The following is a 13,469-nucleotide window of genomic DNA, read 5'->3' on the forward strand; positions in this document are numbered from 1 at the left end:
GGCAGCTCCACTGTGGCTCAACCAGTCCCGGTTGCCAAAAAATCCCCCAAATCCAGCCAGACTTGAGTCTGCCAGCCCCCGGGGCTGCGGTGCTGCCAGAGCACGGGTGCCGTCGGGGCACCGGGGTGTGCCGGCTGCAGGGGAGCCGCCTGCACGGCCAGCCCAGCCAGGGAGGAGCGTGCTGGGATAGCGGCGCCTGGCCCCGGCAGCTCCCTGGGGAAGGTGTCTGGGGCAGGGGATGGCAGCCTGCGGGGTGGCACCGGGTACGGGGACCTGGCAGAGCAGGATGGAGGAGAGGCAGGTAAGCCACCGGGAGCCCTCGCTTGCTGTTGTGCCTGCTGAAGGTCTGGGAAGCCAAAGCCCGCAGACGGCCCTGGGCTAGGGGCAGGCACTTGGGGCAGCCCCAGAGGAGCAGCTGCGGCAGCTCTGAGGGTCTCACCCCACCGAGCACGGCCAGGGGCTGCCGCAGGGGAAGGTGCAGCGCCCCGACCCCGTGCTGGCTGCCAGCCCCAGGCAGCGCCGGCGCACTTGCAGGGTTAACGTCTGCCGCACGTGATGTGGTGACACCGCGATCGGTGCAGGCCGGGAAGGCGACAGGGACATGGCCGCTTCCTCCCTGGGGGCCAGGCCAGCCCGCGCGGCGGCCCCTCGGTGCACACCGACACGGGGCTGAACGGGGAAGCCCGGCAGCCCCAGGCAGGCAGCCCTCCTTCCAGGCAGAAAGGCGAGCAGGGCGCCCACGCCGTGCACGGCAGCGGTGCCCTGGGCACGCAGGCAGCCCTTGGGAGTGTCGGGGTGCACCCCTGGGACCTGGCAGCTGGCCCCATGGCACGGGCAGGCAGGGGGCACCCGCGTCCTGCAGGCACAACAGGGTGCTGGGGACGGAGAAGTTCCCGGAGGGACCCGGCTGCGCTGACACCAGCACGGGGTGCACAGGGATGGGGCACGCAGGCAGCCTGACCCTAGGAACCCCCGGAGCGGGCTGGGGCCACCTGGGGATGCTCAGCTGGGGCACTGCCCCCCCTGGGTTCCCCTCAGCCCCCCGCTATCCATGCCAAATAATTACTCCTCGGGGTGGAGTGCTGGGAGGCACAGCGTGGCGGTGGCGGGGAGTGGGACAGCGCTGCCGGGGAGCACCCCAGCCCTTGTCACTCCCCTGCTGCAGGTTGGAGGCACGGAGAGGCCGCGCGGCTCCCTGACCACCCACGTGCTGAACACGGCCACGGGGCTGCCCGCCGCCCGCCTCGCCCTCCGCCTGGCCCAGCTGCAGGAGCCGGGGGCGCAGTGGAGGGAGCTGGCGCAGAGGTAGGAGAGCAGGCGGCGGCAAAGGGGCAGAGGGTGCTGGCACCACCCCGTCCCCCCCGCCCCGAGACCCCCAGCTGACAGAGCTACGGGGGGAGGCTTTTAGGGCCAGCCGACTTGTGCCTCCTTCTGCTTTCAGGTGGACAGACGAGGACGGGCGCTGCCTGCCGCTCCTGCCTCCGGGGCAGGCTAAGGCTGGCACCTACAAGCTGCGCTTTGAGACGGGGGAGTACTGGCAGAGCCTGGGGCACACCAGCTTCTACCCCTTCGTGGAGGTACCTGGCCGAAGGGCAGAGCGCAGGGCTCCTGGTGCCCCTCGGAGCCAGCCCTGGTCACAGCCGGAGCTGCAGGGGGGCTGGAGGCGGTGTCCGTGCTTGCAGGAGCTCTCTCCCCCCAGCCCTCTCCTGCTGCGCTGCTCGGAGGGCCCCCAGATGATAGGGAGAGGGACAGGGGCAGCTTGTGGCTGGGGCTTTCTCCCCCTCACCCCCTTTCTGCTCTCCCCTAGGTCGTCTTCACCATCACCGACCCAGCCCAGAAGCTGCACATCCCGCTGCTGATCAGCCCCTACTCCTACACAACGTACCGGGGCAGCTAGGGCAAGGCCCATCCTCCCCGCAGGGCCGCCGGTCGCTGGGGGGGAAACCACACGACTGACACCATTAAAGGATTCAAACAGCACCCTTAGTCTCAAAGAAAAAAAAAAAATCACCTTCCTTGGGGTGGGATGCTGGTGGCGTGAGGCAGGCGCAGCCCTGCTCCCTGCCCCAGGAGCACCCGAGCACAGCCAGCACCCATGGGTGCTGCCTGGGGTCACGTGGGCACCGCCACGAGTCCCGCGGGGCCCTGCCCCAAGGCCTGGCCCAGCACCGGGCTCTCCAGGGGCTTGAAGCCCAGGTTGTCCAGCGGGATCCCAAAAGCCGTCAGCTTCGCCTCCAGCGTCTGCAGCATGTCGTTGTGCGCCTGGAAGAGAAATGCTCCACGTTCTGCTCCGCCAGCCCGAAGCCCAGCCCAGCCCCTCCTTGCCTGGGCGCAGGGTCCCCGCAGCCCCCTGCACGGTGGGGACCCCCGAACCGGCCTCGATTTGCAGGGGAAAGTCAGGGAACAGGGGAGCAACGCAGCCCGGGCCAGCACTCCGGGGCATGAAGCAGCTCAGCTGGCCTGCTGCGAGTTCCCTTCCCTCGGCGCGAGGCCAGCGCCAGGGCTTACACCGCATGCCCCGACCCCTTCCTCACCTTGCAGACTCGGGCCAGCTGGAACTGCAGGTCCTCGATGGCGCTGTTCTTGGAACTGAGCACGTCCTGCAAGGGGAGGAGGCGCGTTAGGCTTTGGCTGCCTGGCACCGAGGGCACATCGACCTGGGGCCGTGCTGCAGCCCGGAGCACGCAGCACAGCGCACGGAGCAGCGGCTGCGCGGCGGCCGGGCTGGCACCGGGACGCGGCTGAAGCAGAGCAGCTCGCAGCACAGCCGGGCAGGCGGCCACCACCCCGTCCCCGTGGGGCCAGCGCTGCCAGGGACGGCCAGCCCCGGGGCAGAGGCAAGGCCCAGGGACCTGCCAGACCGAGAGCACGAATGCCAGCTCAGCCCCACCGCCAGCATCACCTGCCCTGCTGCAAGCGGGGGCGGACGGCAGCACCTGCTCCCGCAGCACCTCCCCGCCGTCACGGCACCAAGGGAATTACAGGGAGAGCCTCCCCAAGAAGGCGCCGGTGGCTGGAGGCAGCTGAGCAAAGGAATTCAGGGACCCCAGCAGCTGCGGGAGACAGCGGCGCCTTGACGCCTTCCCAGGAATGTTTCCCAACGTGCTGCTGTGGCACCTGCTGGTAGGTGACACATCTGCTGTCCTGTCGTACAGACCGGGAGCCTGGGGCTGCTGCCGTGCTCATCCCTAAGGTGCCCTGGCAAGGGGGAGTCCACGAGCATCGCTGCCACCCAGCGCAGAGGGGCCCTGGATGGGGCAGGTGGCGCGGTGCGAGCAGGAGGGCGCCAGGGAAGCAGTGGCCAAGCTGGGGAGGGAACCTGCGTCCCGTCTCCAGCCAGCCTGAAACAAATGCTGCTTCTCCAGTTACTGCTGCTGCACGCTCCAGGAATGTGGGTCTCCGAGCCGCCGCACCGTGCTGAGGCTTTCTGCGTAGGTATTTTTAGCACGCCAGACACTGCAGAGCCTCTGGGATCCAGCCTGCGCTGCCTCTGCAGCCAGAGAGGCCGGGAGAGGAGCACGGGCAAGGTTCGCCAGCGGTGGCTCCCCGCAATCGGAGCGCCCCGGGTCGCTCACAGGCCCCGCTCGCAGCCTGCTGCTCAGCGGTGCGCTCGGGAGCCACCTGCCAGCACAGAAACCTGGTGAGCACTGCTCTGCCCGGGGCCATCCTCCTTCAAACAGACTCCGCCTGAGGGAGAGATCAGCGCCAAACGCCTACACCCACACGCCTCGCTCTCGAGGGAGAGCCGGAGCGCCCTGCGGCACCGTGCACAGCCCTGGGAGTGCCGGGAACGACTGACATGACAGCTACAGGCCCTTCACACGGGGCATTCAGCACCCGAGCAGGCCGAGGTGCTTGTCGCAGCGTCCCAGGGCTGGGGACTGGCCATCTGGGCAGATACCCGTGGTGCAGGGAGGATGGGGACTGCATTTCCTGCCACACGGCCTGGGCCTGCCCTGGCACTGCCCAGAACAAAGCACCTGGCCACGCTCACGCACTCCAAGGTCTGCCCCAGAGCAGGCTCTGCCCCTCAAGAGCCAGCCCTGCTGGGAGAACTGCTTCCGCAGGGCCCTGCGGCAGCGCACAGTACCTCCAGCTTGTGTGAGACCAAGGAGAGGGCGCCCGGGTCGAGGTTGGAGGCTGCAAAGACCTCGCTGAGCTCCACCTCCTTTTTCTCCAGGATGTCGAGGAGTCCTTTCAGCTTGCGCTCCAGGAGCAGGTTCTTGAACCCCGTCTTCTGCTGCACCTCGTTAATGGCTTTGGTGAACTTCTGGTAGAGCTCATCTCGCTCCGCCTGCACCTGCTCCGAAAACACGGCACGGCTTCACGCCGCCCCCGGGACCCCCTCGCTGGCAGCCGCCCAGGGCTGGGAGCAAACAGGCCCTGCCGCCCAACCCTGCCTGCTCCAGCGAGAGCCGGGCCGGTCCCCACGGCACCTGCACCCCGCGGGGAACGCAGGTGCCGGAGCGCAGCTTCCCCCCCTCCTGCTGCGCTGGCACCTCCTCGGCACCTGCAGCTCTGCTTCCCCCGTCCCCCGGCACGGGACACCCCCAGCAGCAAGAACCCCGTCCACCAGCACCTGCCCCGGTACAGCCCCTGCTGTTCAAACCCCGGCGTAGCCCAGCTACCTCTCCTCCAAACAGCTCGGCTCCCCGCAAGCAAACCTCCCCCTTCCTGGGCCCCTGCAGGGAGCAAACGGGCCCCCGCTGTCCCCCCCAAGCAATGCGGGCTCCCCCCTCCACTTGGCCTGGCCCCGACTGCAGGCTCCCCAGTGCTCTGCCCCCAGGGACTGTTTTAGAGCTCAGAGAGCGGCCCGCGGCATGCAGGGGTCTCTCCTCCTCCCCTTCCTGCAGCTGGCAGGAGTCCCTGGCTCACAGCTAGTTAATAAGTGCCCTAATTAGGATTTCTCCTCCAAAGCCTATTTCTGACTGCACTGAATACGTTGCTGCCTTAATGATGGATTGTTAACGAGGCCTCAGATCAATGTTCATATTCCTGGGGATTTCTACGAATTGCAGATGAGCTCTGTTCTGCCTCAACAAATTTATCTGGGTTAGCTGGAAGGGAGAGGCTGAGTCTGGGAGGATATTCAGACAACCGAACATTCCTTCAAGAGGCTGCACGGCGAGAGGGGAAGCGACACCCACACACCAGCAGAACGAGGGAGTCTGTCGCTGGCTCTCCCCACTGCAGCGGGAGCCTCTCCACGCGGATCCTCTCGTGACCCAGCGCCGCAGCCTGTCACCAGCAGGCCAGGAGGGGACCATCAGCACATGCGTGATTGCTCAGCAAAGTACAAGGCTGGGCCCGTCTGCTGAGCACGGGAGATGCCAAAGCCGCGATAAGCTTTGTTGGAAGCGGCAGCTAACACGCGGCTCCAGATTAGGGCTTTGGAAAGCCCTCTGCTAAGCACGGCGTAGGCAGCCGCTGCTAAGTCCCGGTGCCTAACCCTGTTTAAAGAGGGAAACTGGATGCCCGGACCCACCTGCAGCTCTCACCTTACTGAACCGCTGCTCCAGCACTTCGTGTTCCCACTGAAGGTCTTTCAGTTCCTTCTGGATGACTTTCAGACGGGCTTTTGTGTTCTGCAAGCGGGAAGGGACAGTTAAAGAGTGCAAGCTTCTCCGGGGGGCGGGTGGTATGTGTTCTGGCAAGGGAGGAGAGAGACCAGCAAAGGGAGAGGGGTGAGAAAACGCAGGCTGCACCCACAACAGCTCCCTCCCCTCTCTGCAGCAGGGGCTGCTTCTCTCTCTTCCTGACAGAATCCTGGAGTCCCACCTGAGATCTTACACACAACTAAGCTGAAAGGGACTCGGGGGCATTTGCTCAGCAATCTGGCCAAACAGCTCTCTGCTGAGCGGCAGAGGTCACTGCTGAGCGACTGCACTCCAGGGAACAGCTGCAGTGACTCAGGGAAGAACAGAAAGGGGCTCGCAGCAGGGCTGGCGACTCACCGTCAGAGCCTCCTTGTCCATGTCATAGTGGGCCAACTTCTTCTGCAGCTCAGACACCTGCTCCTGGGCCTGCTGCAGGGGCTCCTTCAGTTGCTTGTTCTGGAGCAGCACGTCTGCCTTCTCCTTTTCCAACTGATTCTCTCTCTTCTTCATCTCCTCCATCTGCTCCTGTTCTTGGGAAGATGAGCGCTGGCTCCCGGAGGGGCTGTGCAGCAGGGTCTGCCCAGCTCCTCGTGCTGTCGGGACACCCTCCCACTGCTGGCCCAGCAAGCCACATCTCCTTGTGCACAAGGGCTTTGTGTATTAATGGTGTGCAGGAGAACGACAGCACCAGCACCTCCACCAGGGAGCTGGCCAGATCTGGGTGAAGTCCTTACAGGAGCAGCCCCATGGTGGACGGGTGACACTACAAGCCAGGGCTGCGGCAGCGGGGTCAGGGAGCAGGCAGGCAGTACCTTGAGCAAGCTGATGAGTGCCAGGTTTTTGAGGGTGATATCGTTGTAGTAGTTCTTGATCTCACTGAAGGCCTTCTCGTGGTTCTTCATCAGTTCACTGATCTGGTTGTTTTTCCTCTCCTCTACCTCATGGATCTCAGTCTTCCGGCGCAAGTCAAGCTCATCCCGCAGCACTTGCATCTTCTTGCTGTACTTGGCCTCAATCTCTGGGGAAGCGCACAGGGGGCTGAGTAAGGACAGCAAGCACCAGCCCAGTGCATTGGTGTTAGCGAGCACCAGCCCAGTGCATCCCACTGCAGCATCACTCGAGGACAAGGCGCTCGTTAACAGCCCCACCGCAGCTGCCACCAGCATACAGAGCAGTTACGCTGGGACCAGACCGAGTAGAGCCCAGAAATAACATTCTGGAAACAGGACATGGAAAAGCTCCAAGTCAGCCCGTGAGAACCTGAAGCGTCCCCCGAGAGGGGCACTGGAGCCAGGACTTCCATCTGCGAGGGCTCCTCCAGCCGCCGAGCCAGGCAGTGGAGCTCAGTGACACAGGCTGGCAGCAGCGAGAGCCCTGCCTCCACCCTCCAGCTCGCGCGACAGGCGGCCCTCCCGGCCCCATTTCCACGGCACGTCCCCACCAGGCTGGGAGTTCAGCTCAGGCAGCGCTGCTGGCCATGCAGCCTGGCAGCCCGCGGGCATGGGGAGCGAGCACTGGGAGGGGGAAGCAGCCCCTTTCTGCTCCACGGAACCAAGAGTGCAGTGGAGCTCGGAGGAGCCTTCCCCAGCGTGCTGACACAGGGACCCGAGCACGGCCTGACCTTTCACTTGTCTCTCGAAGTCGTTGCACAGCCGCGTGATCTCTTCCTCTTGCTTCTGTTAGGGAGAAGTTTCATGTGAGAGGCGGACAACCCAGTCCTGAGGTCACTGCATCACTACACAACCCAGTCCCCGAGGTTCACGCGGGCCTCCAGGCCAGGCCCAGCCATGGGGCCTGGGTTCCAGCAGCCAGGAGCCACCCCAGCAGGCAGCCAAAACCCGTCCTGCTCCCTGGGAAAGGCTCCCACCACGGCATGAACCCCATGTTATCTGAGCAAAGTGGCACAGTAGGTTCTCCAGCTGTTCTCAGGCGCTTTGAGCCACTGCTAGTGCCCTGCTGTAGGAGGGATTTCATAGAAATTGCCCCAGAAAGCTCTCCTCCCTGATTCTGTGCTGTCTTTCCAGTGCCTTTAAGTACATCCAACACCGGGATCTGCAGAAAACCCCATTCCCACCTCACCAAGACAGCAGAGGAGACAGTCTCCTGCTCACACACCATGGCTGGGAGGGCTCAGACAGCAGCCCCACTGCTTCCCTCTGAGGCAGAGGCACCTCACACACGGCTCCAGCCCCTGCTGCCCTGCCAGGCACCTACCAGGCGCATGTTTTTCACCACCACCTCGTTGGCCAGCTCTTGCTCCTTCAGCTCCACCTTTAAGGAGCGCATGTCTTTGCGCAGCTCCATCTCCTGGGCCCAGTGATCCTTCTGGGCCCCCTTCATGGACAGGGTGCCCTCTGCCTTCAGCTCGGTGAGGTTTTCCTGGTGCTCGTACAACAAGTGCTTCACCTTCTGCTTGTAAACCTAGAGACAAGCCAGCGAGCAGGTGACGGGTTTCAGCAGGAAAACACCTGAAGCTGGGATGTTGGCCGAGATGCTCCCGGCTTGTATCCTGCCCAGCTCCTCCTCTGCCCCCGTCCCTCACCTCCTCGGACCTGCTGCCTCTCGCCCAGGGCTCAGGGCACGCACACATCCCAGCCGTTTCCCCCTCCCACCTTGATCTCCACTTGGTGCCGCTCCTCCGCCTCCTCCATCTCGCGGTCCTTGTTACGCAGCTCTGCTTTCTTCTCCTCCAGCTGCCGGCGGGTGATCTCCCAGAACGTGTGAATCTTGTCGCGCTCCAGCTGGAAGTAGTTGCGCTCTTCCCGTTCCCGATCCAGCTCCTCCCGGAGACGCACGATGTGCTCCCCCAGCTGCAAAGCCAAGAGAAGGAAGCAGGTAGTGGGAAAAGGAGGCCTGGGACAGACGGCTCCCCTGAAAAACGTGCCGACCCAAAGATCTTCTCAAGATATCCGTGGTGAGCTCTGTCGTAAACCTGCAGAACACGGTAGCCTCTACTGGGACAGAGGAGGGGAGGACAAAAAGTGGGGATGGGGTGGGGAGAGCCCAGGACATGACAGTGACCCACCGGCCTCTGGAAAAGGAGTGACAAAATCTCCTCCTACCCTAAGCAGCCAGGGCTTGGGCATTCTGTCTCCCAGTAGCCAGTAACACGTTCTCAGGTGCTAGATAATACCGAGACATGCAAGATCTTCTCCTGGGAGTGCGATCGCCCAGGTCAGGACCGTCTCCTCCTATGCTCGTTAGGCACCCAGCACAACAGGCCCACGTTGGGCAGCCATGGCCTGCCCTCGCTGTCCCTAGGGAAGCCTCCTGCCCCGAGCACAGCGCGATTTGGGACGTGCTGAGAGTGCCGCAGGCTGAGTGATCGTACGGCTGGGAACAAGTGCAGCCACCTGTGGAGATGAGCCTGCTCACCCCAGAAAGGCACTGAACGCAGAGGGAAACTGATTCCAGCAGAATTGGCCAGCCAGGCCACTTTCTGAAGGAAACGCCACAAAACACTTGCTCAAATAACGGACTCCCATCAGAGGCACCTTTCCCAGGACATTTCCACGCTAGCAGGACGCCGACACGAGAGAACAGGGCGCCAGGGTTAAGGGACGAGGGCAAAGACAGCGAGAGCCCGAGGAGGAGAGCAGCAGGCCACGGCACAGCAGAAGCACGATGCTGAGGGAGCTGCTCCCCGCAGGAGAAGCGCCGAGCGGGCTCTGTGAGGGCCGCAGGCCCAGCACCGCCGTGTGTCGGGCACGGGCCCGGACGCCGAGCGGGTCCCCACGGCCCCCGCCACCCGTCACCCCCCTGCCCGGCCAGCAGCGCCCCGCAGGCGGCAGCCCCGGGGCCGGGCCGTTACCTGCTCCCTGCTCATCTCCTCGGGGCCCGAGGCGTCCGCCACGGCCGGGGCCTTGCCGCCCTTCCCCTTCCTCCCGGCCTTTTTGGGCGCCTGAGGGAACGGAGGACACGGAGCGCGTTACGCGGGGAGGAAGCGCCGGGACGGGGGGGACCGGGGGCCCCTCAGCGCCGCGCCCGCACCCCCCGGGGCTCCCCCACCGCCGGGCCCCGGCCCCCGGTTCCCCCCCCCCCGGTCCCCCGGTCCCCCCGTCCCGGCCCCGGTCCCCACCATGGCGGCCGGGGCCCCGCCGCCGTCTCCCTGGCAACGCGCGGGCAGCTCTCGCGAGAGTTGCGCGGCGGAGGCCCCGCCCCCTAGCAACGCGGGCCCGGCCCCGGTAACGGCGGCGGGGCCCGCTCCGGGTCCGGCCCAGCCGCGGCCGCCGCCGCTCCGGGTCCCGGCCGGGCCCGCGGCCCCGCTGCCCCCCGGCACCCCCGATCCGGAGCCGTTGCGCTGCGGCCCGCGGGGCCCCTCGGCCCTCCGGGAGCCCCGCGCCGCCCCACGGCCCCCCACACCCCGCCCCGGTGCGTCCCGGTCCCGCCCCCCCCCCCCGGTGCATCCCCGGGGCCCCTCAGCACCCCCGGATCCGCAGCCGCGGGACCCCCGCACCGGGACCCCCACGGTGCCCGAGGCCCCGCCTCGCTCCCGGTGCCCCGCACCCCTCCGGTGCTCCCCCCCGCGCCCCCTCCCGCAGCCCCCGGTCTGTCCGCTCCGGGTCCCGGTGCCCGCCGCCCCCCCCCGGGCAGGATGAGCCGCCCCCCCCGCGGCCCCGGGCCCGGCCCCCGCCCCCGCACCGCCCCCATCCCCGCCCCCGCCGCGGCGGGCAGGAGCGTGCGGGCTGCGGGCTGGCACCGGGCCCGCCCCGCCCAGCACCGGCACCGGCACCGGCCCGGTTCGGCCCGGCCCGGTCCGGCCCATGGAGGCTCCGGGAGCGGGCGGCGCCGCAGGTGAGCGGGGATGGGGCGGGGGGGGGGGCGGTGGCAACGGCAGCGGCGAGCCCATCACCGGGGCCCCGGGGGGGGCGGCGGGGGACGGAGGGGCTCGGGGGGACGGAGGGGGGTGTGCAAGGGGTGGGTGTGCAAGGGGGGGTGTGCAAGGGGGGTGTGTGTGCAAGGGTAGGTGTGCAAGGGGGGGGGTGTGCAATGGGGGGGGGGCGCAGGGGGTGTGTCAGGGGGTGCATGCGTGCACCAGGGGAGCGTGAGGGTGTGCAGGGGGGTGTCTGTGGGGCGGGGGACCCGGGGGGGGGGGGGGGGAGCACATCTCAGCCCCCTGCCCCGCATTACCGGGGGGGGGGGGGGGGGCTTCACCTGGGGCAGGGGGCGAGGTGTGCGCGGGGCACCCTCAGACACGGGGGTGCCGGGGCTGCCGCCCGCCTGCAGCGCCCGGGGACGGGGGTGGCGGCCCCGGGGGTGCGGCCGGGGGGGTCCCCGGCGCCGCAGCGGGGTCACGCCGGTGGCATCGAGCAGCTCCCGCGCGCGCCCGTCCCTCCTGCGTGTGCCCCGCACGCGGCGGTGCCACCGCCCCGGCCACAAGCCCGCCGTGCCCTCCCGCCGCGCCGGGCCCTTTAGCGGGGTCGGGGACCCGTCGAGGCGGCCGGAGCCCCCCGGTTGGGGTGGCCGGAGCCCGGTGCTGTCTCACCCTGCGGTTGACGTGAGTCAGCAGCGCGCCGAGCCCTGCTGCCGGCCCCCCGCTCCTCGCCGGGGAGCCCGAGCGGCGGCCGAAGCCCAGCAGCGCGGGGGCCACGGGGGATTGCTGCGGCAGGGAGCAGCGCCCCGGTGGGTGGGGGCTACGCCGGGGTGGGGGGGAACGGGGACGTCACCCACCGGGGCTGTGGTGCATGGGGTGGTGGCGGGGGGCAGCCCCACATCTCCCCCGGGCGTGGGGACGGGTGCGTACGGGGTTGCTCCTGGACGAGGAGCGGGGTGGGGAGCCGGTTTCCCTGCCGGAGGGAAGGTGGCGGCAGTGGTGGGGGCCCCGTCCCGCCTTGCGAGCCCAGGGCACGGTGCAGCCGCTGTCGGGGCAGGCGCACGGGCCGCCTGCTGCCCTCTGCGCCGAGCACCGCAGCCAAATGTCCCTGAAATTCCCCCTTTCTTGTGCTGTCTCCTTTGGGGGGGGGGGGGGGGGGGGGAAGGGGGGGGGGGTTCTGCCCCTTGCCCCACCACGCTGCCACCTCCCCGGGGGGAGGAGGTGACCCCCTGCCCCGACGAGCCTGTCCCTGCGCCCTGCGCCATCTCACCCGGCAGCGAACCGGTGGCGGGGCCCAGTGGCACGCGGCTGGGTCTGCTCACCTGCAGCCGTGACACCGGGCGGGCTGGGGGCCGTGCGTGCCACCGCGGTGCCTGGTGCCACCCCACGCACGGGGGGGGGGGGGTCTCTCGGCCGTGCTCGGAGCCAGCCCAGCCCCGGCTGTCCCCCCCCAAAGAGGGGCCGCCCAGCACGCACCGTGCCGTGTCTGCCCGTTCCCCCCCAGCTCTCCCCAGGAGACAAAACGCCTCTTGTCTGGGCTCCGGCCTCCGAACAGGCTGCGCTTTTGTCTCGCCGACACAAAGGGGCTGCGAGGGGCGGGGGGCTGCCGGCACCGGGGCTGGCGGGGCCCACGGCAGCTGCCTCGGAGCGCTGCCTGTTCCGCGGGGGTCCCGGGGACCCGCAGCCCCCTCAGCCGGAGAGCCCCAGGCAGGCGGCGGGGCCGCGGGAGGGAGCTGCCGTCACTGCCCCGGCCCCGCACCAACGTGGCAGGTGCCGGTTCTGCAGAGCTGGGCAAGGAGACGCTGGCCCCGGAGCGAACGGCGGGGACCCCTGTCCCCGGGACGGCTGAGGAGGCCCCCGACGTCCCCGTGGAGGAGCAGGGCGGCATCCCCATCCCCACCGCCAGCCTGCTGCAGGTCACCGAGCGGAGACGTGAGTGCGGCCCCCGCGCCCCCTTGCTTGCCCCAGGCCCCCCCCCCCCCCCCCCCCCACTGGTCACTGTCCCCCTCAGCCCCTCGTCCCTCCCTGGGTCCCCGCCCAGCACCCTCGGCTCCCCCCAGGGCCCCCAGCCCCGCCGTCCCCACCCTGGCGCCGCGGTGCCCGGCCGTGCCCACCCCCGTCCCGCTGCCCGCAGAGCCGCTGAGCAGCGTGTCCTCGCTGGAGGTGCACTTCGACCTGCTCGACCTGACGGAGCTGACCGACATGTCGGACCAGGAGCTGGCCGAGGTCTTCGCCGATTCCGACGAGGAGAACGCGGCCGGAGAATCGCCCAGCGGTGAGCGACCGGCCGCCCGCGCCCCGTCCCGCTGCCGTCCCCCGGGGGGGGGGCACGGGCTGAGCCTGCCGTCCCCGCAGGGCTGCACCCACAGGCCATGCCGCGGGCAGGGTACCTGCGCTCGCCCTCCTGGACCCGCGCGCGGGAGCAGGGCCGGGAGAAGAAGCACCTCAGCGACTCAGAGCTGCAGCCAGGCGCCGTGGACGCCTTCCTGGCGGTGGAGCGGCCGCAGCAGGAGTAGGAGCTGCCCCAGGCGGTGGGGACGGGCCCGGGGACGGGCCCTGCGCCTCATCCTCAGCGTTTTCCGACTGCGTTCCCCATGCCCCGCCTGGGAAAAGCCGTGCGGGGCGAAGGACTGGCTGGGGTGCCGGGGGTGGCCCTGGGCGGCGGGGGCAGCCCCAGCCCGCGGGTACCAAGCGATGCCAAAGCCGGTGGCCTGGTGGGGAGGGGGAACCGGCCCCTCCCGGCCCTGTAGCACAAAGGGGGCCGCGCTGCCCGGCCCCCACCTCCCTTCCGCCGTGGTCCTGGCCCCCGGGAGCCCCGGCTCGGTGGGGCCAGGAGCCGCGCGGTGCCCGCGCCGTACCACCCGCCACCATGTAGCAGCTGTGTGTACCGGTAAAACCGAGCGACCCACGGCCACGGCTCTGCCCCGTCACTGGGGGAAAGGGGGGGATGCGACCCCCAGTTGGGGGGGAGCTGCCAGAGGTGGAGGCGGCTTAGAGGGGACCCTGTGCCGCCAGCGGGGGGAGCCCCTGCAGGAGCAGCACCAGGCGTAGGGCAGGCA

At 68.6% G+C, this 13,469-nt stretch overlaps 3 protein-coding genes across 5 annotated transcripts; 2 read left to right on the top strand and 1 right to left on the bottom strand.

Annotated features, from left to right (window-relative positions):
• The first annotated feature begins 142 nt into the window (after window positions 1–142).
• On the top strand, window positions 143–1,980 carry LOC118257862 (5-hydroxyisourate hydrolase-like). 2 transcript variants are annotated; one of them, XM_035566260.2, is made up of 4 exons: window positions 143–301; window positions 1,166–1,305; window positions 1,442–1,577; window positions 1,808–1,980. In XM_035566260.2, exons 1-4 carry the CDS (start codon window positions 239–241, stop codon window positions 1,895–1,897), a joined length of 429 nt encoding a protein of 142 aa, XP_035422153.1. In that variant the 5' UTR covers window positions 143–238; the 3' UTR covers window positions 1,898–1,980. The 2 variants fall into 2 exon arrangements, with proteins under 2 accessions (XP_035422153.1, XP_035422152.1); XM_035566259.2 differs by lacking the exon at window positions 143–301 and having other exon boundaries at window positions 566–1,305.
• On the bottom strand, window positions 1,962–9,733 carry GAS8 (growth arrest specific 8). 2 transcript variants are annotated; one of them, XM_035566258.2, is made up of 11 exons: window positions 9,676–9,733; window positions 9,409–9,498; window positions 8,210–8,407; window positions 7,812–8,018; window positions 7,219–7,273; window positions 6,410–6,615; window positions 5,955–6,122; window positions 5,499–5,585; window positions 4,091–4,300; window positions 2,535–2,600; window positions 1,962–2,262 (listed from the first exon to the last, which is right to left on the bottom strand). In XM_035566258.2, exons 1-11 carry the CDS (start codon window positions 9,676–9,678, stop codon window positions 2,113–2,115), a joined length of 1,440 nt encoding a protein of 479 aa, XP_035422151.1. In that variant the 5' UTR covers window positions 9,679–9,733; the 3' UTR covers window positions 1,962–2,112. The 2 variants fall into 2 exon arrangements, with proteins under 2 accessions (XP_035422151.1, XP_050569156.1); XM_050713199.1 differs by lacking the exon at window positions 9,409–9,498 and having other exon boundaries at window positions 9,676–9,697.
• Window positions 9,734–10,257: 524 nt separating this feature from the next.
• DBNDD1 (dysbindin domain containing 1) lies at window positions 10,258–13,322 on the top strand. The gene is made up of 4 exons (XM_035566247.2): window positions 10,258–10,391; window positions 12,196–12,342; window positions 12,545–12,685; window positions 12,766–13,322. The coding sequence occupies exons 1-4, from the start codon at window positions 10,361–10,363 to the stop codon at window positions 12,924–12,926; spliced, it is 480 nt and encodes a 159-aa protein (XP_035422140.1). The 5' UTR covers window positions 10,258–10,360; the 3' UTR covers window positions 12,927–13,322.
• Window positions 13,323–13,469: the final 147 nt, after the last annotated feature.

The sequence above is a fragment of the Cygnus atratus genome, chromosome 12 (genome assembly GCF_013377495.2).
Source record: "Cygnus atratus isolate AKBS03 ecotype Queensland, Australia chromosome 12, CAtr_DNAZoo_HiC_assembly, whole genome shotgun sequence".
NCBI lineage: Eukaryota > Metazoa > Chordata > Aves > Anseriformes > Anatidae > Cygnus > Cygnus atratus.